At 41.9% G+C, this 24608-nt stretch overlaps 2 protein-coding genes across 3 annotated transcripts; both read left to right on the forward strand.

Moving 5' to 3' along the window:
• The first annotated feature begins 508 nt into the window (after positions 1 to 508).
• On the forward strand, positions 509 to 9979 carry sh2d5 (SH2 domain containing 5). 2 transcript variants are annotated; one of them, XM_080728688.1, is made up of 10 exons: positions 509 to 520; positions 1055 to 1125; positions 1218 to 1298; positions 1598 to 1672; positions 1808 to 1954; positions 4609 to 4809; positions 5009 to 5174; positions 5727 to 5835; positions 8400 to 8559; positions 9023 to 9979. In XM_080728688.1, exons 2-10 carry the CDS (start codon positions 1075 to 1077, stop codon positions 9233 to 9235), a joined length of 1203 nt encoding a protein of 400 aa, XP_080584814.1. In that variant the 5' UTR covers positions 509 to 520; positions 1055 to 1074; the 3' UTR covers positions 9236 to 9979. The 2 variants fall into 2 exon arrangements, with proteins under 2 accessions (XP_080584814.1, XP_080584815.1); XM_080728689.1 differs by lacking the exons at positions 509 to 520; positions 1055 to 1125 and having other exon boundaries at positions 1293 to 1305.
• Positions 9980 to 11064: 1085 nt separating this feature from the next.
• Positions 11065 to 23643, forward strand: kif17 (kinesin family member 17; the record flags this gene model as incomplete). The annotated part of the gene is made up of 14 exons (XM_080728292.1): positions 11065 to 11295; positions 11677 to 11823; positions 12012 to 12113; positions 12453 to 12642; positions 13461 to 13913; positions 14350 to 14432; positions 16884 to 17049; positions 19611 to 19699; positions 20181 to 20308; positions 20847 to 21075; positions 21739 to 21997; positions 22449 to 22519; positions 22713 to 22839; positions 23465 to 23643. The coding sequence occupies 14 exons, from the start codon at positions 11065 to 11067 to the stop codon at positions 23641 to 23643; spliced, it is 2454 nt and encodes an 817-aa protein (XP_080584418.1).
• Between the last annotated feature and the right edge of the window lie 965 nt (positions 23644 to 24608).

Here is a 24608-nt window from a genome sequence, read left to right on the forward strand (position 1 = left end):
TGATAAAGTTGTTTACTTTAGGCTACAAGTAGTAGACCTATTTCAAGATGACAATTTGTGTGGGATTTATGTTCCCCACTTTCTTACCACCTAACCATAACCTCACTAAACTAATGCTGTGAGGTGGGGAACATAGGTTGGACCCCGATTGGGATATGATGCACGTCAGAGCGGTTGTCTTGAGTTGCGCAATGAATGTCTAGGAATGTAGAGCTGTGGGAACTGGGAACGCGCAGACGGGATGGGTGACTGACCGTGACTCAATGTGTGATGATCTATCCTAGACTGGCTTCATGTGTTAGACTGGCTGACTGTGTGGGAACTCTTCTATCTCAATCACTTAGGCCTACTACTACGTCTGTGTTTTGCTTTTGCTTTTTACACATAAAGAAAGACACGCCCCGTGCAGCGCACCTGGACCATACACACGTTACAGACAGGTCGCACCGTGTGGGCGTTGCTTCTCTGGGTGCGTCAGCTTGGAGTTATTTGGAGAAATCACAGGGAACGTGCAGCGGTGGTAAGGAGATTCTCTAACAAAGTTTTCGTTTCATAGATCGATAGTCGGCATAAGTTAAAACATCAAACTGTTTAGTCTTGATGTCTGGTGTACTGGTGTGCGTTAACCCGCTTGGGGCGACGTTGTGTCTCTTTACTTCCTCTGTTCGGGATCTATTACCAAGCGGCTGTTTTACCAAGTGGTATTTGGTTCATTTATTAGTCAAGATCGGGACATTTACCAAGCTGATGTTGTCATGAGAATCCTCTACGTATGATCAGTGGTGGGAAAAGTACTCTAATGTTTACTCTAATGTTTTGTTGTAAAAGTAGCTATACTGCAATATAGAAATAGACCTACTCTGTTACAAGTGCGGAATTAAAAATGTAGGCTACTTGAGTAAAAGTGTGAAAGTGTATGCCTATATAAATTATAAATGCCAACGCCAGAAAAGGCCATGGGTCACAGCAGGCAGCAAGCAGTCACAGGGGAAGCTTTGTTGGGTTTTTATTCATGTGCAGGTGTAGTTTTAACAAACTTACCTTCCTATTACAGACGGCCTAAACATAGGCATCATGGGTGAGGCGCCCGTCACCGAACATGGCACCGTCACACGATCAGCAGAGGTAGGTCTATATTTTCCACTGCTGCGATTGTTTTAGTCATGAGCTTTTTACGTTGTTGTTTTACTTTGTTGGGGTTCAATCTTTTCACAAAGTATGTGGGCTCCTTTCCCGTGGATGACAGCTGTTTGGATGAGCAGATCGATCGCCTGCACACTCACCTGAAGGCCCTCAGAGTAAGATGTATTACTGTATTCTACTATAAGGGACATTGACACTGAGCACTGCTATATAACTATTAAAAGTATAGTTTCAAAATGTTAAAGTAAATGGAATCCATTTACTTTAACATGTTGATGGATAATGTATGGCTGAGTTCACAGTCACACCAACTATAAAAAAATGAAGGTTAACAATATAGAGTTGTTATTGTGCTGCTCAGTAGAACGGCCCTTTAACACATTTAACAGTTATTCGGCTGTGTGATGATAGTTATTATAAATACGCTGTATAGTAACAATTTGGTTGTAATCAGACATGCAAGAGACGGAGGCCTGTATCCCTGAAATTCTCAATCAAAGGAGTGAAAATGTATGATGAAGATGAGATGGTAAGGATATTACTGGTATTATATATTGATTTGCTATGTGATGATCATACTACAAAATTCGAAATTATTTATAGGACAATCTGAACCATATGCATCTCTGACTCGATTTTCACATCTCTGTCTGTTTTCACTCAGACCCTTCTCATGGCCCATGCCCTGCGTAGAGTGTCTCTAACCACTGCCCGTCCCTGTGATGCCCAGTTTGCCTTCGTTTCCCACAACCCGGGCAGCCCTGATGCCCAGCTATACTGCCACCTCTTCAAGGCCAGGCATGCCAGAGCAGTAAGAGCTCCACAACACTGTCTCTGCCATGCCCTTTGGTTTGCTGTAATTATATCATTCATGGGTGTAAGCTGTAAGACTTATGTCCCCCACTGTTTGTGTTTTAGTCTTCAACTTGAGTTACGAAGGATTCACCATTTGAATGTTTCTGGTCTTCATAAACATGACACTTAACTTTTCTTTAAATACACTATTGCCCATTTCAGTCTTCATACATAAAAAAAAATCCAATCACACAGCAAGGCATGTCAAGATCAGTTTGAGACCCCCACCCCCCAATAATTTATATATGATTTTTGCGACCGTCAGGGAGCAGTTTACTATGAAAACCTCCACCGGCCGTCCGTCCGTCCGTCCGTCCGTCCGTCACACGTCACACGTGACCATCAACAAACGTCACACCTTTGTTGATGTTTAAATCGAAGAGTCTTGGTCAAATACTTCTGTTGGTTTCTGCACTGATCATTTATACAATTCAGCTGTGTTTGCTCGTGTCATCATGATGAGGTCATAAATCAGCCATGCCCAAATATAGATTTTACGGGTTTACATGCTTACTCAGTTATTCGTTATGTGAAAGTCCTATGACGTCTATGATATCTGACATCATCATACATACATTCCCTTTTATGCCCATAAATGGAGATCCCCTCTGTAGAACCAGCCACTGACATCACTGTAATGTCAGGGGAACCAAATCCCTTTTATGCCCATATATGGAGATCCCTGTGATGCCAGGGGAACCAAATCCCTTTTATGCCCATATATGGAGATATGGAGATCCCCGTGTTGCCAGGGTAACCAAATCCATTTTATGCCCATATATGGAGATCCCTGTGATGCCAGGGGAACCAAATCCCTTTTACGCCCATATATGGAGATCCCTTATGTCATCAATATTAAGCCCATATCTGTGAATATCTTTGGGTACCAGATGTCTCCATATATGGTTAAATGGTCCGATATACATCACTGGCCAGAAGACCAAGAAATGGTGCAACCTCACCCTTTGCTTTTCTCCCTTAGGCATCTTACTGGTAGGTAGTTTAATGAGGAATGCAGTATGGTGGTAGGTAGGTAGTTATGGCCTTTGATGTAAGATTTTCACTTTCTAGGATAACTATATTTGCTATTCCCAGATGATGCCCTTTTAGGGTACCCCTCATGCCCATATATGGAGATCCCCAGGCTTTACTAATTAACATAAGTTTTATGCCCATATATGGAGATCATTGTCCCAGGCAAACTAGATGGGCTGTATGGATATCCAGATGTGTGATGTAAGTGTTTTATTCCAAATGTGGCACCCCACAGACATATTTCCAGAAACAAAATCCCTTTCATGCCCATATATGGAGATTTCTGATGTCATCAATCCCAGGCCCTGTAAAAAACATGGTTGCTATGGTAAACAGTTGGTTGCTAGGGTAAACAGTTGGTTGCTAGGGTAAGAAAACATGGTTGCTATGGTAAACAATTGGTTGCTAGGGTAAACAGTTGGTTGCTAGGGTAAAAAAAACATGGTTGCTGTGGTAAAAAGTTGGTTGCTAGGGTAAACAGTTGGTTGCTAAGGTAAAAAACATGGTTGCTATGGTAAACAGTTGGTTAGTAGGGTAAACCTTCAATGATTTTGACATCTTGTTACTAATCTGTCAGTAGATAATGCCGGTCTTATATAAGGGTCATTTGTGTACGGTGTGATGTCATACTGATGTCAGCAGTGTGACAGGAGATAAGCGACCAACGGTCGCTTATCTCCCGATTAGGGAGTCTTACTGGTTATATGCTTTAACATCTTGCATTATTATTTTACATAATACACGAGTCCTGACAATATCATGAATAGTGCATAGAATTTGTATTTAAAATAAATTAAGGATAACTTGCCATACTTGTGTAAAGCATAAAACGATACTCCCAGTAACTATGCATGCATTTTATTCCTGTACAATGCACAAAGATAAATATATACTATTGCAGCAGACCTGCTCTGACCCACCTGCCCCCTTCCGTGACCCCGCTTTTGGGTCATGATGACCCACGGTTTGTCTAGCCTAGCTGAGCTAGACATCCCAGCCATGTTAAAACAAGGAGGGGAAGAACCACCAGACTCTATACGCAGTTACTAGTTAGCTGCATTGTATATAGGCTGGCCCCAGGCTACGGTTTGTCAACCAGAGGTTTTCAGTTAAGTTATTTGAAGCCGACTGTGGATTGGACACTAAATGCGCCGCCATCTTTATTGTACTTCAGACATTTTTGCAATTACCTTGCCACGAGAAACGTAACAGTTAGGATTGTGGCTTCAAAATAACACTTTTACAACCCAATACCACAATTTAAAGCACATCATTCACAGCTTCCAACAATTTGTATTTATATGGCACCAAATCACGTTATCACGTCACTTTACATAATTATACAGATCAAGACCACTATTTATTTACTGAGACCCAGCAATTCCCCCATGAGCAACTAGTTGGTGACAGTAGAAGGAAAATAATATAACTAGCTAATGGCTAGGCCAAGAAAAGCCTGAACTATAAGCTTTGACGTTTTAAGTATACTCATCCATGTCCCCCTCCCTGGACTGTGTTTTGGGAATACAATTCTTGAATAGTCTTTTATGTTTAGTTTTGTACTTCCTCCTTCAGGCCCAGTTCCTGAACCTGCTGCTTTGCCGCTGTTTTCAGCTCTCCTACCTGGAGAAGCACCCAGAAGAGGCCATGCAGGAGTCTGTTGGCTCCCTGCCACAACGTACCCCCTCGCTCCTCAACCACGGCTTTCCTCTCAGTGTCAGCGCTCTGGTGTCCTTCAGAAGAGCCCCATTTAGAGGGTTACTACCAGGGACCAAGGTTGGGACCTGAAAGCCCGTCTGTCATCTCTCTGACAACTCTGTTGTCTGCTTTGATGATTTATGTTGGCGCTACTGCTGTTATCCACTCTAACCCTGTCGTTGTATGTCAAAGTAGTGAAAATAGATCATCTCTACAAATTGTGAACATGTCCAAAGTGGTGTAGCATTCATTGTTGTTTCATGTTTCTTCTCCACAGAAAAAAACAAATAAGTCCTCTGGAGAAGAATCCTTCACTTCCTCTCCCTCCCTAGTGCGCAAGAAAGCCATCCGCAATAAAGAAATCCGCTCCGGGGCCTATCGCTCTTTCACTTTCACCCCCCTCAAACAGCGCAATGTTCAGGAGAAACTGAACTCACCTAAAGGTGGGCCAACTGTTCAAAGAGCGCTTTCAAAAGTGAAAGAGTTGATTAGGTAATGCAAATCCTCAATGTTATTTGATGGGCTCTAACTCACTGCCTGTTGTGGTGTTGGTTTATAATAGTAATGTTAAGTGGATTGTCTTCACAAGGTGACGGTAATAAGGTTCTTGTCTCACACAGTTCTGAAATAATGTGTAGCTATACAGTATAAAGGAACTTGGCTTTGGATATTGTCACTGTTGCACCTCATTTTATGTTCATCTTTGACACGTTTGAGCTTGAGTTTCCGTTTTATAGGCTGTTTCACCATGTTTGCCTTGGTGTAGTATCCCATCCCTATGTTTTAACTGAGCATTCCATTCACTCACTCCTCTTAAAGGGGGAATTACATTGGATATAATCCAAAGCAAACAAACTCGACAGAATATTGCCCCTAGGGCACTTCTTGGAATATGCTCATCTGAATTCCCAAGAAATGACTGTATCTCATGAACTTTGCGTGTGTGTGTGTGTGTGTGTGTGTGTGTGTGTGTGTGTGTGTGTGTGTATAAACAGGAAAAGAGGGGGGAAATATAGTACCAGTGCGGCAGGTCCACACTCCCAGCTTGGCCGAGACAGAAGAAGCACTCGCAGAGGCGGTCTGGTGTTGGGCTGGTATTGCAACGTGAGTGGTGCACCTGTGTCGTGCCTCCATATTACACCTGTAGTTCTCAAAAATGTCTTGTCAAAGGCCTTTAATAGATATGTACAGATCCATCTAAAAATGTTATATTGTGTAAAATAAGCAGCAGAAGGTTTGACATTTCTGTATTATTATCCTAGTTTTGAGTTGTCTTGTGTAATATTACTAGGACGACTATTACTAGGGTGACAGACGACATGCGACCTCGCCCTAAAGGGTTTCTTTGACCCCTTCAGAATGAGACAACAGGGAACAAGGAATCCTGACAAATTACACTATAAAATATTCTTGTTTGACGGTGCTGGCGGGGCGTTTATAGTACAATTTAAGAATGAAGCTGTGGGCCGTATAAAAATTGTCATCGGGCCGCATTTGGCCCCCGGGCCGCACTGTATATGGAGATTTGCTGTGAGAGCCCAAAAATGCTTACTCAGTTAATTCGTTATGTGAAAGTCCCATGATGTCTATGACATCTGACATCATACCCTTTTATGCCCATACATGGAGATCCCTGTCTGTAGAACCAGCCGTTAGTGTGGTATGTGGCCAATGTGGCTTCCATATATGGGCATTCCCATATGAAGTCCTGTTAGATATGAGCTTTAATTGAACTGACTCCATATATGGGCATAAAAGGGATTCTGTTAGTGTGACATCACAGTGAAGCCAGAGCGTGATGTCAGAGCGGCAAACCCATTCTGTTCAGACTAGTGGTTCCCCTGATATCACAGTGACGTCATGTACATACTAATCTGCAACCTATGGTCGCAAATAATATTTTGAGATGGATTTTAGATTTTCATGAGCTGCATACAAAAAAAGGGTTTGAATATTTCACTGCATGCGCAATGTATCTAGAATATAAAAGTTTGAATTTTTTGAATTATATTGCAGAAGAAAATGAACTTTTATACTATTTCTAGAGGAAATAAAATATTTAATTTGACAGTTATAATGTATTAAGGCATATTTGTCGTATTAGCCAGGGATCCCTTTAAAGTGGTTGGACTATTCTGACTTTGCTGCTGACCCCCTGGAACCCACCCAAGGACCTGTGGGTGTTCCCAAACCCCACATTGAGACCCACTGATTTATCTTTTTATTTCAATGTACCTGCCCCTTTCGGAACCCGGTATGCCTTTTTGATTTGAGATTTGAGTAAACTGGGTCCCTTGAAGCTCAATACATTCTCCCATTCAGCGCTTGGTACCACTCTGGTCTTGAACAAATATAACGTCTCTAAAGTGTTGCAGCGATTTCAAGGATGCTCATAACTGTTTAATCCATCCATATTTTAAAATGTCCCACCTCCCCGTCTTGTTATTGGCTAGGGCTAGGCAGAGTGCAACTATTATGGATTCAATATTTTAATTGCAATATCAATTGGCATAGATCACCACAAGCTAACATAACCCTAATGCAGTTGTGAGTAGCCTTGAAATCTCTCTGCTAAGCTTTAGAGATGTTATATTTGTTCGAGACCAGAGAGCGGTACCAAATGAACCCTGGAACAAAAAAAGGTAGGGGAGAACCGGGTAAGATGAACCACTTTGTGCTTATGTTGCCCTGGAAGCAAGAAAAAGTGAGATGGCAGTAAATTCAAAACATCTAGACATATTTCAGGATGTCTGTCATTTGAAATTATAAGTAAGTGTCTATGACAAAGGACCATAAAAATATGACTTATTAAAAAAAAGTGGTCATTTGGTTCAACTTGTCCCAGGTGAGGGGTAAGTTGATCCAAGTAAAGGGGTAAGTTGATCCATGTGATATTCTAAACTTTAACAGTTTAAACTTGAACAAAGAATGTATGTACTTATCAGAAATATTTTAATAACACATTTCCCTTTTGCGAATAGTCTTATTTCCTTTCTTACGGTTATTTAAACCATAAGAAAAAAATAAATAAAGTTTGTAAAAACTTCTCTTAAATTAGTGTATTCATCAAAATGAAAGATCATTCAGCATAATTTGAGTAGCCAAGACCTAATAAAAAAAATATGAATAGTGATTCACATTCAGTTCAATTTACCCCAAGGCATTTGGTTCATCTTGCCCCACGGCCACCATTTTGACAAAACCTGGCTAGCTTAATGCTTAAGGCTCATCTTTAGCTAAATGATTCACATAGTTTTATACATTGGGATATCACCAACATGCATGATATATAAGTTTAGACCTGGGTACATTTGCTTTAACATAAAATTCATTATACCATAAAAGTTAAAAATGTACTTCGACCAGCAAAAAAACACTTTTTGGGGTAGACATATACTTTCCACTTTGCCCATGTGTCTGTCAACTCCACAGCCAGGTAGAAATGATGTTTGCATTCTTATTTTAAGGTCAAATGACAACTCATGTGTATAGTTTTAAAGATAAAGGGGGTGGTTCATCTTACCCAGCGGTTCATCTTACCCCGTTCTCCCCTATACCGGGTTCTGAACGGAAAGGAAGGGATCAACGCTCTTTAACTTGTCATACTGGATGGATTATTTATCACCATACGGTATATGAGCCTTCAAGTCTTGTGTCCTCTATTACAGTGATAGCAGCTCATCCCTGCTTGTGGATGACATCTTGGGATCCTATCTGCTGTGTCCACATCCCAAGAAAAAAAGTTGTGGCACTCTCATCATCCGCCTCCCGTCAGGCCTCGTCACCTACCTCATAGAAAACACCCGCAAGGGAAAGTTCCTGTTAGAGGTAACTTGTTACAGCTGAGTGAGATGTTGTAAATTATGAATGTATTAAACTTCCCCTAGAATAGCATTATCAGATGTATACTTTTATACTTGTGACAAAATATTTTTAAGTTCAATATATTAATCCTTGCCCTTTTTTTTACCTTTAAAGTTGTATTTTACTACATTATGTGATAGTTACAATGCCTTTAAATAATAGGGTTTCATTGAGACATTCCGGCCAGTATGTGTACATGCAGGCTGTAAATGTAGGGTTTATTTGTCTCCTTTCTAAAGCATGTTTTCTAAATTGGGCCTCATTGTTCTAAGAAAGTATGACTGTTAGTAGTACTCTATTTTCATTCAGAGAAGGGTGACTTTGGAGTAAGGTTTCATTGTTAAAGCACCTTACACACAAGTACTTATTTTAACAAGAGTCCTTGCAGTACTGTCTCTAATTGTCATTCACTTTATTCCTGTGGCAGAAATTCAAGACAGAATTCAGTTCAATAGCTGCCTTAATAGAACACTACACGGAATGTCAGGATGAGCTGGCATCTCCACTGAGCTGTGCCCGTGTCAACCATTGCTATGAGTGGGAGGAGTGCCCTGCCTCTGCCAGGCCACTGGCTCCAGGCTTACGCAAGAGCATGAGAAGAGGCAACGCTAAACCCAACCAGAGAAAACAATGGGTTTAAAACCCTCAACAATGGAGTGTGTGTGTGTGTGTGTGTGTGTGTGTGTGTGTGTGTGTGTGTGTGTGTGTGTGTGTGTGTGTGTGTGTGTGTGTGTGTGTGTGTGTGTGTGTGTGTGTGTGTGTGTGTGTGTGTGTGTGTGTGTGTGTGTGTGTGTGTGTGTGTGTGTGTGTGTGTGTGTGTGTGTGTGTGTGTCTCCCTGGGAAATGCTAAGAGACTGACTATTATACTTTTTTTTTCTTTTCACTTTCACTTTTAAGCACTTAAACCCTCTACACTGTTTAGTAAACTGGACATAACTTGGCTATATACTCGGTCCACTCTTTTTTGCCCTTACACCTAATATCCTAGCCAAGAATAGCTGATATACAAGATCAGATCTGCTATTTTCAGAATGGGGATGCTAGGGTTTGTGGTTAAATCTGTTGTTTGGTTTGCACAAACTTTATGAAACACATTGCACATTTTGATACTTGTACATGTTGGCTCTTAACATACCAGGGTTGTTTGCATCCAAAAGTATTCCTGTCTTATTATTACATTGTTTTTTACCTTTTATTTTTTAAATTGTCTTTTTAAATACAAACTTAATGTTTTATATTTCTAAATGTAAATCAATTGTGACAAACTTAACTTGTATTGCAGACAATGCAGAGACTTCTTTTTCTTGAGAAAATGTATTGTGCATGGCCTCTTATTTCCAATCTGCCCAGTTGTTCTGGTGTTTTGGCTTACGCTATGCTGGCTTTATAAATAAATCTGCTTTGTCAAAAATGTTCATTGCACCTAAAATGTGTGTGAGTATTTACTTCTACTCTACTTCATCTCGGATCAAAATATTGTAGGCCTACTTTTACTATCTGAAAACTTTAGTTACTTTGTAGATTTTGATTATTATTACAAAACATAGGTCTACATACCCACCTTTGAAAACGTTTTGTACTTTAGGCTATTTTGATAACAATACCTTTGTACTTTACTCGGACATTTTGAATTGCTGGACATTTACTTTGACAGAATATATATTGCAGTAGCCTATTGATATTTTTACTTAACTACTTTAAGTAGGCTAGTAAAACATTTGAGTATGCCTACTTTTCCCACCACTGCAACCTGTGTTTAATTTGACCTGTGCTTTGTTTACAATGGCGCTTTCTTGTCGTCTTCGAGCTGTCATCTTAAGATTTTTCTAGACGCAAATCGAATGTTTACGGTTGCCGAGCAACCTCAGACGCTGTGGGGAAACGAGAAATGGCTGGGGATAGGACGACAAGAGGGAACACTTGTGTCTGTCTGTTTCCCTCTGTCCGCATTGGTCATGGATGGTAATATGTCACATAGTTGCTTGCTAGTAGTATGTGTCAGACTCATTCCGTGATCATCAGCTTTTCACATTGGAATCCTAAGGAGTTAACTTGTGAATGGCATCCAGGTCCTCCAGGATTAATTGACAACCTAATGTGACTGATTTATTAGCGTCGGTTAATTAACTGAAGCCGAGCAGACGCCTTCAGACAGTAACTGGAGAACAGGTTATGTGACGGATTGTTTTGTTAATTTAATTTGACAGTTTAAATTCCATGTGGTTTTATAACTAGCCTATGCATTGTTTAGATTAGAACTATCTGGTCTATTAATGCGTCATCTAATTTTATTTTACAGACGAACGTTTGTCCAAAGTGTGGAGCATGTGTTAAAAATAAAGTCAATGTATGGAGTTTGCATGTAGGCTATATAGGTAGAGATGTAGCTTGCTGTTAGGCCTATTCAGCAGCCTTTTCTTAATCCGTCTGTTTTCATACAAACCCCTGGTGTGAAGTGGACATTGAAATATGTCCTCAGAGGCAGTCAAGGTGGTGGTCAGATGCAGGCCAATGAATGATAGGGAGAGGGCTCTCAACTGTAAGATGGTGGTGACTGTGGACGTGCGCCACTGTCAGTGTTTCATTGAAAAACCTGGGGTCACGGATGAGCCCCCCAAACAGTTCACCTTTGATGGGACCTACTTCATTGAGCAAACCACAGAGCAGATGTACAATGAGATCGCATATCCTCTGGTCGAGGTAGGATAACCATTGTTTAAACTTTTAGCTTTGATTGTCCATAATATATCTTAATGCATAGACATTTATTTGCATATCTTTCTTCATATAGAGCCTAGAGAGCCAGGCAGTATAACAACTTGGCTCACAGGTCATTGGACACCTTTAGTTCGCAATCTGAAACACAATACAGTGGCATGTCAGACACTATAGCATGTAGGCCTATGCCACATGTAGCCTAGACTATCCCATTGCCAATTATCCAGACTTAATTATTTACCAATGACCATGTTTTTCTTTTGCAAAGGTCATCAGGGTGGACTTCAGCGTTGTCAAATAGGTTAGGTATTTGTTAAGTCTTAATAAAATGTCTCAAGAAGACACTGTTTTCTTTGCCCACAGGGTGTGACAGAGGGGTACAATGGGACCATCTTTGCCTATGGACAGACGGGGAGTGGGAAGTCTTTCACCATGCAGGGGGTGTCAGACCCTGCGGCCCAGAGAGGGATCATACCGCGGGGCTTTGAGCACATCTTTGAGAGTATCCAGGTAGGTAAAAGGAAGGTTGAAATCACCTGGATTTCTGTTCTCACTTTATGACCCCATGCCAGTCTTTGTAGTAATAATAGTCTGGGGTGAAGCTTCCAACAATTGCTACTTGTAAAGACGTGTTTAATAGTACCATTTTAGTTGATCTACGATCTAACATTCAACATTGTAATTTTTTTGCAAGATAGTGTGCAGAGAATACCAAATTCCTGGTGAGGGCCTCCTACTTGGAGATTTACAATGAAGAGATCCGAGATCTTTTAGGAAGTGACACCAAACAAAGACTGGAGGTAAGAATCCGTTGCACATCAGATATGTCTCTCTCTCGATAAAACACTGTGATTATGAAACCTGTTTCTTAGTTCTCAGACCACTGTTACCACATAAACATCACTGCTTCCAGCACAATAGTTATTACCTAGGTGACATAAAGAGCAAACTGGTATTGTGAGTCCTTCAAGGTTAAGATTTCTGCACAGGAAGACTGTGTGTGTGTGTGTGCGTGCGTGCATGCATGCGCGCGTGTGTGTGTGTGTGTGTGTGTGTGTGTGTGTGTGTGTGTGTGTGTGTGTGTGTGTGTGTGTGTGTGTGTGTGCACGCGCTATCTGTCTGTGGGTGATCATTGACAGCTCAAGGAGCACCCAGAGCACGGTGTGTATGTGCGAGATCTCTCCATGCACACGGTGCACAACGTGGGGGAGTGTGAGAGGATCATGGAGCAAGGCTGGAAGAACCGGTCAGTGGGCTACACCCTGATGAACAAGGACTCGTCTCGTTCTCACTCCATCTTCACCATCCACCTAGAGATCTGCCACACTGGTACACACCCTCTCCCTCTATATCTGTCCCCCACATATCTGCATAACTATTCTGTATTTGCAACATATACCTTCTCCCCCTCCCCTCTCTCTAATATAACTGAACACTATAACTACTCTAAATACCTCATCTATCTTGTTTATACACACATTCCATAACCTCACAAACACAGTCAGTCTCACACAGTCTTTGAGTCGGCTTCTTTGGCGGTTGCATGGTTGTCTTACCATCTGAAATTGACATAAGTAACATTATACATACAATGGCATTGCATTCAATTATCATGTAGCAAGTTGAGTCTCTAAAATCAGGACAACTTGCTAGCACAAACTTGTGTGTGCTTGTGTGGTATGTGTTATCTTCAGTTGCCTTTGTTTGTTTTTGAGCGGTGGCACATGCAGCGACTCCTATGCGTGACTGTATGTACAGTATGTTTTGTTGAGGACACGCACGCGCACACACACACACGCACGCACGCACGCACGCACGCACGCACACACACACACACACACACACACACACACACACACACACACACAGGGTATAACTTAGTGAAATTAACTGCTCATATCCACTGCTCACTTCAACTCACTTTGATTTTTGACTTGAGATCTACAGTGGGTGTATGTTTTACCTCAATTGACAGACATTTTAGAGATACTGTATGTTAGAACAATCAAGATCCAAAAGTTTCTGTACACTTTTTTTTTTTTTAAATCTTCTTCCTAGTATAATCATAATACCTGATCATCATGTTTTAGGGGGGAACAAATCATGGCACTGCATCTTTCAAAAACACAATACTATCCACCCCTCAGATGCTGCAGGCGAGAACCACCTACGAGCCGGCAAACTCAACCTGGTGGACCTGGCGGGCAGCGAACGCCAGTCCAAGACCGGCGCCACAGGAGAGCGCCTCCGCGAGGCCACCAAGATCAACCTGTCCCTCTCGGCCCTTGGCAACGTCATCTCGGCCCTGGTGGACGGACGCTCCAAGTACGTCCCCTACCGCGACTCCAAGCTCACCAGGCTGCTGCAGGACTCCCTCGGAGGGAACACGCGCACACTGATGGTGGCCTGTCTGTCGCCGGCCGACAACAACTACGAGGAGAGCCTGAGCACGCTGCGCTACGCCAACCGGGCCAAGAGCATCCAGAACAGACCCCGCATCAACGAGGACCCCAAGGACGCCCTGCTCCGAGAGTACCAGGAGGAGATCAAGCAGCTGCGCGCCCTCGTCTCCGGCCAGCTGGGCACCACTGACCTGTCGGGTGAGCGGGTCATGTCATCCGCTGCTGTGTTCACACGGTGGTCATTTATGGCTCATATTTCATACTCGGGGACCCCCAATGTTATTTTTAAAGTCGTACTGTGTAAAATCCATTTTAGTTCAAGTTGGCGACACCTCCAGTAACCCTGTTGTCTGTTAGAACTGTGTTTCTGAGATTCGTCAAGGTTATTTTGGAAAGCAACAGTTAACAGTACGTTTTCACAAACCGTGTATATTAACTTTGAAATACATAAATAAATACATTTCCTGTACATTCCAGTCCAATGCCTGCGCCAGTCCAATGCCTGCACACTCATGACTAAAAATTGAGTTTAAAGAAGTAAAAAAAAAGGGGGGAATATTGTGATTTTTATGTATTTATCATGTAGTCTTTGTCAAACCAACACATCTTTTTCTACCATTTATACTGTATGTAGCTCTGCTGGCCCGTCAGATGTCTGAAGCTTCCTCAGTGCCTCGGGCAAGCTACACAGAGGCAGAGAAAGAGAAGATTAAAGAGGTATTCATTCGCCTTTCCTACACCAGTAACTCTTCCTAATTTAATACATACAGCATACACATTTAAGAACCTCATTATTTATAACAGAATCTCATTATTTATAACAGTGTTGAAATGAATCAGACTGGTCTCAGTATAAGAGTTCAGTATGATAAAATAATTGTCCCTTATCCTGGTGAAAACACCAGGTGAAAATGAAAATAAACGTATGTGCATGCGCAAAATAAAGGGATGCGCATAAGTGGCTAAATATGTATTTTTAGACACGCAGGGCTCTATTTTCGTCCATGCTTTAACCCTTATCCCTAAACTGATCTACACTCTAAGACGCCTCAGGGCGACAAGCGACCTCGCCCTTTAGGGCCATCTGGCCAGTCATGTATATCTGACCAGTTACCCATATATGGAGAGTGGAGACCCCTCGTACCCATATATGGAGATCCATGTACTTTATATGGAGATATGCTGTGAGAGCCCAAACATGCTTCCTCAGTTATTCGTTATGTGAAAGTCTTATGACGTCTTACATGCATACAATCCCTTTCATGCCCATACATGGAGATGTCTGAAGAACCAGCCACACAGATATGGGCTGTCTTGGCCATATATGGATTCTGTTAGTGTGGTATGTGGCCAATGTGGCCTCCATATATGGGCATTCAAGTCCTGTTAGATATGGGCTCCATATATGGGCATAAAAGGGATTATGTAAGTGTGGTTCCCCTGACATCACGGTGAAGTCAGAGCATGATGTCAGAGCATCAAACCCATTCTGTTAGTGGTTCCCCTGACATCACATTGAAGTCAGAGCATCAAACCCATTCTGTTAGAGTGGTTCCCCTGACATCACATTGAAGTCAGAGCATGCTGTCAGAGCGGCAAACCTATAGACCTTACAAAAGTGTACACGTCCAGCTGTGACGGTTCTGATAGTAAACAATAACAGGTTGTGAGCTTCAGGGGTTGACACTAAGGTCTCAGAGGCACTTGCCCATCGGGCAAGTACAGGTCATGTTCTACTTGCCCGAAGGTAATGCCCACTTGCCCGAAAAGTAAATCGTCCTTTATAAAATGATAGGTACGATTTTAATTACCGCTCAATTTAACACTTATTTCTTTACTTTCTGGGCCTGTGCGATAAAATGTCATACCTCAATACCTCCAAATCCAAATACCAAATACTTTAGCTATGATTGAATATGTCTATGGGTTCACACTTGTTATTTTTTATTTTTAAATGTAGCAACAGTAAAAACAGCACATTATAGGTAAATAGTGCTCTTATTTTACATTCCACAGACCAGAAGACACAGCACACTGGCCACGTTCAGGTGTTTAGACAGATATCTCATGTTTATAGACATTTGTGTCCCCTCTCAAATGAGCACTTGCCCTGTCGGGCAACCTGAAAGCCAACTTCACCTGCCCTGATGTTTTATTTACCTGCCGGGGGCAGGTGGGCAAGCCTTAGTGTCAATGCCTGAGCTTGTAGATCGGCTATTTAAACTATTTAAAAAGATTTGCTAAAATAAAATAAAAAAGGCAAATATGTTTAGGGGTAAGTGGTAAGGCACAGACGAAAATAGGGAACAATAAACCCATTCACAAGATGCACCGCAATCTTTCATGGGCAGATGTGACTGTTACTGTAAATAGTAATAAAGAAATTGCAGGCTTATTGTGTCTAAAAATACATATTTAGCCACATGTACACAGTTTTTGAAAATATGGTCACCCTATCCTAATCTATAAAACTAGCCCTTACCCGTTCAAAGATATGAGCTCCAAAATGATGTGCAGTGTGTGGGTTATGGGATGTGCACTGTGCACACAGTATATGAGGGATGGAAAGTAACTTTAACTGGTGCTTGCATGATGTAGGAGCATCAATGTAAGAAACCCGTTTCCTTTAATGGCTACAGAGATACTGTTCCCCCCCCCCCCCCCAGCCCGCCCGCCCACCCGCCTGCACACACACCCGCCTGCCTGCACACACACACACACACACACACACACACACACACACACACACACACACACACACACACACACACAGAGCTGGTTAAACATTTTGCCTCAAGCTAGATGCAGAATAGATGTGCCTCATGCTAGATGCAGAATAGATAGTAGCTACACCATAAAAATGCTAATATACAGCATACGATTTGTGAAAGTGACAAACGGGCTTCACAGTTATGTCAGGTGTGTTCATATGCTTATGGTGATGCGATTTCAGATCAATTGCTCCAGCCACTGAGGAGAAACGCTGTGACAGACAGACACTCACTCACTCACTCACTCACTCACTCAGACATTCGTAAAATTATAGTATAGATGTAGTTGGCTGGTAAAATGTAGGAATGGCTAATGAAATTATCCACTGGGCTTATTGTATGTCCTAGAAGTTAATTTCCTGTGCTATTGATGTCTTTATTGAACTCCCTCCTCCAGGCCTATGAGGAGAAGCTGGCCAAACTGCAGGCAGAGTACAATGCAGAACATGAATCCAAGGCAAAGCTTCAGGAAGACATCGCTGCCATCAGATGTTCCTATGAGATCAAGCTGTCTGATCTGGAGAAGGCCTCAGCCAGCAGGGGGAGCTCTGCCTCCACTAATGGTATTTAATAGACACACATACCAGCCATAACATTATATTGTCGTTGCCGGGTGAAAACCTTGTATGTCCAAAACCGTTGGTTTTGCATTTATCATTTTAAAAATGATTTAAACTAGTGAAAACAGCCGATCTACAAGCACACATCTGTGTGCTTGTAGATCTGCTGTTTTCACTACTTTTGTGCAACGGCCTTGTATGATGAACAGGGCTTTACTTTGCGAAAAAGAACGTACAAATTTGAAACTTGGAGATACGAGGTTTCCACCTGACAACGACGATGTATGTGTGTGTGTGTGTGTGTGTGTGTGTTTGTGTGTGTGTGTGTGTGTGTGTGTGTGTGTGTGTGTGTGTGTGTGTGTGTGTGTGTGTATATATATATATATGTCATAGTATATTAGAGAAACAGCACATTCGAGACGCGGAGCACTCGTGGTGCGGCACGGGGCGGAGCAAGCGGTCGCCACAACAACGTACTCCAGGCGGTGCGCCGCTCTATTGTCCACGACACTGCGAGCGGCTACCGAAGCCCCCCTGTATCCACGAAGCCCAAACGAGTTACGAGGCCCCCCTGGGTCCACGAAGCCCCAAGCGGCGCGAAGGCCAGTGCGGCGCGAGTGGCCGCGAAGAGCGGGCCAGGGCCGCGCGGCCGGCGGAGCGCCGCGCGAGTTACGAAGCCGTGGTGAATGCAATCGTTATATTTATGCCCAGGCCGTAAGGCCTGGGCAAGCGCACGTTAAACGCCCTGTCCAAGTGACTACAATGGAGCTAATGGCTAGGCTAGGCTAGGCTAGGCTAGGCTAGGCTAGTAAATAAAGAGTAAACACTTCCGGTCTGGCGAGTTCAAAGCGTGACGTAACTCTCTTATATACACTCTGGTGAATGGCAGAGCAGTGGCTGACGTCGCCATCTGGTGGTGATTAGTGTGTGGTGAACGTCAAAACGAGTGCTCCTTGACAACTTTTACTGGTTTCTTGAACATACTGTAACATATATATATATACCGGTATATATATATAGTAAATGAATGTCCTACTTGGTCATACAAGAGTATCACACAAAAATAGCCGACCTACAAGCCTGCAATGTGTCGCCATGAGGCACGTTGTGAGCTTGTAAATCTGCTATTTTCACTTTTTTCTATGACTTGAAAGTGAAAGTGGTTAAAGGATGACTTCACCCATTTTCAACCTATCTTCATATAATTGGTCCTCACTAATGGCACCACTTTTGTCTACTCGTGTGTTTCAGAGGAGGGCTGTGGATAGTTCAGAAACCTGCTTACCAGTGACATCAATCCAGGCTAATAGAAACTGCAGGCTTTCTATTTCTGGAAACCGTGCAATAATGGAAGCCATTTTTCTCGTGTTAATACAGAAAAAGAATCTACCTAACGATGATGTCACTCATAGGCGGGGTTCTAAAGTGTCCACACAGCCCTCCTCCTATGAGACACAGACAAGAATCTTTTTTAACCATTTTATCATGATATATGAAATTATATAAAATGAAAAGTATTAACAAAAGCTTGTGACTCAACAATTACTACATTGGATCCATTGGAACACTCCTTCCATTTCTTGAAAATGTACCTTTGATAGCGCCGTCCATGGCTGCTGTGGTGACTACGTGTTGCGTTCTGTCGGTGTTTTTGTGTTTGTCTGTTTTTTGTTTTTGTTTATGTTATATGTGAAAAAATTGATTTGAATGCAAAAATGTAGTATGCCAAAGCAAATTCCTATGTGTATTACACAATGGTTAATAAAGAAATCTGAATCTGAATCTGTGGACATACAAGGTTTGCACCTGACATCGACGGCACGGCTAAATGATGAATGTGTTTGTCTGAACTGTAACTGTCATCCTTGGCAGTATAAGTCCCATTCTTTATTAATAGATCTAGAACAGACACACATATCATATTATTGAGACACTCAGATCAGGAACCACGTCTGTTTTCAATTGAGCAGCCAATTTACCGGTAGTTACACTTATATAAAGTCATTTGAAGGCATCTGGAGCAACAGATTACAGTGTATTAGTTTATAGCAGTGAGATATAAAAACATCAAGAAAGGGTACACCGCACTTTCTTCTCTATCATTATCAATGTCCTTACATGGAGGTGTTGATGAGGTGTTTATCTTTGGGATCTTCAACGTTTTTTAAGGCCTAGGACCCCCTTAAAAAAACCAATGGCCGATTGTCTCACTAATGTTTGTTAAGCGCTGAATAATCTCTCGAGATGATTCTGCTAACAGCAGCTGTCAGCACCACTGCCTTAAACATGTAGTGTTGTTGTTTGTAGGAATAAACACAGAAGCACAGAAGAAGTGGACTAAGAAAGGAGATTATGCTAGCTGTTATGTAATTAACATGTTTACCATTTTGGATTCATGTTAATGTGTTTTTATAGACATTTACGTTTCTGGAAAAAAAATCTAAACAAAGCTAAAACATTCCTATCACATCAAAATGTGGCATCCTCCTGTTTTAACTCTTTGGAGCCGTGGACCCCCTGTTGAAGACCCATAATTTATGTGATGTCTTGCTTCCTGATGTCAGGGGGCTCCAGTCATATCCATGAGGAAGACCCTTCCCACAGCACTGATGCTATGTGCCAAAGCCCTGCTGAAGAGCTGCTCCAGGCCAAGGTAATACACCCTAACCCTGATATACTGTATACTTCATCATCATGACCAATGACCATGTCACTTGCCATTGCCAAAAATAACAGATTGTTTCAAATGTGATGGAAAAGTGCTTTTATTTCGTAAAAACAACATTTAAAAAGTTGACATTTAGAATTGTACACTTGTAATTGTAAGACGTTTTATTAGTTTATATTTGTCCTTCAGTTTCCTTCAAGTTGTTTGTTGGCATCATTAACATTCTGTATCAAAACCAAGACATGCCAACAAGCCATTTTAAGGAGGTGAGAAGCAGTGTCATGAACTGAAACTGGAGGAGGGATGAGAGGGGAGAGGGCACAAGGGTCCAAATGGATCCTTACAGTTCTGTGACTCTAAGAGTGTACAGATGGAACCAAACGGATCATTTGAGTTATGGGGGTCTTTGAAATTAAAACATTTAAGAGTCACTGGTCTAGTTGGTTCAAATGTCCTGCTCCTGTAGGACAGTGAGACCCTTGCAACGGGCCCAGCGGTCAGTGTCCAGGGACAGCCAGAGGGAGAGGGACACCAGGACTCATCTTTCATCAGCACACCAAACAACACGCTGGACCAGAAACATGTCCTACAGAGGTATTTATGGGGACCAACATTTACATGCACACACATATCCACAATCCATCTTTAATGAAAACTTTGTGATGTGAAATATTCAGAGTGAGACAATTTCCCCTAATACATGGGTTACCATACTTTCCCATGCCAAGGAAGGACTGCCAAATAGCCATAGCCTCTTGCTGATCTAAAAGCTCACAATGCGTCACAATGTAACACGTTGTTTTCTTGTAGATAGACTATTTTTAATAATCTTCTGAATTAATTGAATTTGAGTTAGTTTAATTTGAAATACATTATATTTTTTTCATGATTTTTATATTCTTGTTTTCATATTCCTCTCCTTTCCAATTTCCCCTCCTGGTACCCCCTGGTTGCTGTGGCGTTTCATTTTGAAACTCACTGGCCTAATAGTTTGAAGTTCTTGTTTATTTGCCCTGCAGGGTTCTATTCCACCCTAAAATCTTCCTTGTGAGACAAACCATTCTTTCCACAAATTTATTTAGCTTTTCCGTTGAGTTTGTTCTCTCTCTCCATCTTCTCCGGTTCTCCCCAGGCTGCAGCAGCTGGAGAAGGAGGTGGTGGGAGGCGAGCAGGCCAGGAACAAGGAGCTTCAGCTGAGGAACCAACAGAGGAAGACCCTGGCTGACCAGAGGAAGATGCAGCTCATCCAGGCCTTGACAGAGGACAGTGAGGAGAGCGACAACGTGCTCCTCAATGTCTATGACTCCATCCAGGAGGAGGTGCACGCCAAGAACCAGATGCTTGGCAAGATCCAAGATAAGGTACAGTATGGTCATTGTGCTTATTGCTTAACTAATCAAGCAGAAAAACATTTGGTCGGAAACTTGACCTAACATTTTAAAAATTAATTAAAGGTGAATATTATGTAGGAGTACAATTAAAGTAATTTAAAGCCTAGTTTGAAGTCCAAACTACAAAAAAGATTAAGGAGCATCTACTGTCCAATCCAATGCAGTCTGCTTTATTGACATTGTCAACCAGTCCAGTAGATGTCCTTCCTGACACCTGGGTCGAAATGAGGTTTAGAGAAGAGAGTAGGGAGTAGGGAGAACACCTCCAACAGCTGCAGTGCTACTAGTTATTTTGTATTAACATACTCTACCATACAGATACATTTTATTAATTCAAATAAGTTCCAGCTTGTAGCTTTAAAGTCTTTTAACTTCAAGGCTTTAATGTACAGTCTTTCACAATGTTAGATGTTCATTTGCTTTCCAGCGTGTTAGATAGATACCTTTATTATCCCAAGGTGTTCTTCATATACATACAAAATGTCATGAACTGACATACAGTAGGAGGTCTTGGAATGGACAGTGCCCAACCTTGTTGTGTTTTGCTCTTGTTGTCAACACAAAGGTATTTTTCTATGTGACATTCATTTTGACACCATACGAAACCAGCATCAAACTAAATCTCATTGACAGCTGAAAGCAGCCAAGCTGGAGATCCGTGACCTGCATGCCGAGTTTGAGGAAGAGAGGAACGACTACCTTGCGACCATTCGCAAGCTGGAGAAGGAAGGCCAGCTTCTGCAGGGCCTGCTGGAACGCATGGTGCCCCTGGTGCGCCGCGACTGCAACTACAGCAACCTGGACAAGCTGAGGAAAGAGGCCACGTGGGACGAGGACAGTGCCACCTGGAGGCTGCCTGACGTGGTGGTGCAGAAAACGTCACTCCCCTCAGGTGCAGCATTTCAGAAGGACATTAATTATACTGAATGGGAGGTTACCTTGCCCTAAGGTCTGTTGTGACGCAAAACAATCAAAACATAAATGTCATGTTGTTGCTGTCAGGTAGAAACCTTGTATGTCCAAAACAATACCTGCAAAAGATCCAGTGTTGTTATTGTTTGGTCACAAGCTCTTGTTAATACTCATCATTGGTTCAATACTTATAAACACACTTAACCACTTTCACACCCAAAATCATTTAAAAAAGAAAAAAAGATCAGCTGTATTTGCTTCTTTGTTGACACGGTGTAACAAAGTAGTGCATAGATTTACAAAAAATAAAACAGTAAAACACATAAAATGTGATGGAGAGTTACAAGGTTTCTCCCCGGCATCAACGAAGTGTGGATTTTAGATCATGTTTTGTCATTTACATTTTCACTTTCTGTCTGTTTCTGTCTTAGCCGTGGCCTCCAACGCTCCTAGACTTCCAGCTCGTGGAGGGTCAGGTGTTGAAACTGGAGAGTTTAATATGGTGTGTGTGTATGTGTGCTTTATCTATGCACCAATCCAACACTCCAACTCACTGTACTTAAATACAAATGATTTTGGCGTCTATTTTGCTTAATTCATTCTCAGTGGGGTTTCCTACTCATCAAGGATGACATTTGGAAAAATGGACGATGTGTGAATATGGTCAATGGATCCTTCATATCTCTATTTGTCAGGTGGAGGAGGACAGATACAAGGAAATGTTGGACCGAAGCAACAGTGGAAATATCGCTAGCAACTACTTCAAGTCAAAGAGAGCCAGTCAACTTCTGGGTGCTGAAATATCCGTGGTGAAGGGCCTCGGTAAGACCACTTCTTTCAGGGTCCTCTTATCCTGACTGTTGATTGAACCATTTAACTAAACAAGATAGACGCTCAAATTTGGAAAGTAATCTAAATGTCCAGGGGGTCCCTAGCAAAATGATGTTGGGAACCATATGGGTTTTGTTATTTTGGGGGGTCCCCAGATGATTAACTTAATGTGCAACATTGTTTTCTCACTCAAAAGTAAACAAACCAACATAAATTTAAAGTGTATAGAGGGTATCTGCACATTTCTAAAGTGACAATTTAAGGACATTTTAATACCTCTAAAATGACAAATTAAACATTGGCCAAATGAGGCAGAAATTGTGAAAATAGCCGATCTACATGCTCACAACGCCTTGGCATGTAGATCCGCTATTTTCACTATAGAACCGTGTTGTACAAAATGTTATGCCTCGTAGGAGTGCTCGTAGGGTGGGGGGGTCCCCAGTTAAAATATTACTGTTTTGGGGGTCGCGGCCTTAAAAGTTTGAGAACCACTGGCCTAATGAACTAATTAAGCTGTGACAACAATCACAACCGTGATTAGATGGTTGACATTTCCACATTTTCCCATTCTGGTGTTGCTGTTTTCCCCACTGACAGAGCTCTTCTTCTGCAGGGGTCCACTCTCCTCCCTTGGTGAACGGAACGGCCCACCCGACCACCAGTAGCTCCAACATCAACTCCTCTGTCAGTGTCAGCACAGAGTCTGTCCTGCCTCGCCCCTTCCGGCTGGAGTCGCTGGATGTCCCCACATCCAACGGTAAGGTGAAGCGGAAGAAAAGCAAATGGCCCTGAGGTCTGAGGCGCTTCTCATGTTCTACCTGCCCTCCTACCAGCCACTTTATCTTATTTTTGACCATAGATGGATGTATATTGTATATTCAGCCTACATGCTGTGAATGATACTGTTTTTATTTTTATTAACCACTACACACAAGCAGTATAATACTGTATAGGCACTTTACAGGGAAATTTTGAGTCTGTATCTGTGGTTTTGAGTAAACTTTTTTAATATGATGCTACCTATGTTACTAATAATAATGGCTAACAATGGCTAATTTATGCTTATTCGTACTGCATCGAAAATGAACAGATGTTCAACTAAAAGCATAACCCATGCTTTTAGCTGTTTTTTTTTCTTTCTTTTTTACCAAAGTTCAAATCTTTTCATGTAATGTATGAGTCTAAAACATGTCTGCTGCAAGTACTGCAGGTATTTGTATATGTTACTGACTTACTTAATTAAATGGTTAAATAAACATATATGTGTTCCCAAATTATTTCTCTTATTAATTTGGAGGAAAATGCCATAACCTGAATTGTAGTTGGCCTCTCTGTGAAATATGATCTGAAAACACTTGAACCATAAAAAGATCTAGTGCTAGTTAGAGGAGAAAAGAAAGGAAAAAAACTTCCCCTTGTGATACAACATTTAAGCAGCTTTTCATTAGGCTTATGTGTAGAGCCTCGTCAGCATGGAATGAAATAAGATCTGAGGAACCAACATGTCAGACCAGCTTTTAGTGCAGTATCAGAGATGACTACTCTGTCACACGGGGGGGCAGTGAGACTGCTGCCATGGCAGCACAGTGTTACTGTTGACAGTTAACAGTCTCTTATCACACATGACCTGTCCTAGTGCCTTCCTTATCTGATACAAATGTGTGTGAACCATTTAATTGGGAACCCAAAGTGAGAATAGACATTACATAGCCTCTACTGAAACAGCTCAAAACGTCACACAGGCACTTGTGCAATAA

This window comes from Nannobrachium achirus, assembly GCF_963921795.1.
Source record: "Nannobrachium achirus genome assembly, chromosome: 6".
NCBI lineage: Eukaryota > Metazoa > Chordata > Actinopteri > Myctophiformes > Myctophidae > Nannobrachium > Nannobrachium achirus.

What these genes read in the sequence shown, in the direction of transcription:
- sh2d5 (XM_080728688.1), top strand. Translation starts at nt 1,075, where the DNA reads ATGGGTGAGGCGCCCGTCACCGAACATGGCACCGTCACACGATCAGCA. An exon ending in GGTTACTACCAGGGACCAAG is followed by an intron (nt 4,810 to 5,008) that starts GTTGGGACCTGA and finishes TCTTCTCCACAG; the next exon opens with AAAAAAACAAATAAGTCCTC. An exon ending in TGTTGGGCTGGTATTGCAAC is followed by an intron (nt 5,836 to 8,399) that starts GTGAGTGGTGCA and finishes CCTCTATTACAG; the next exon opens with TGATAGCAGCTCATCCCTGC.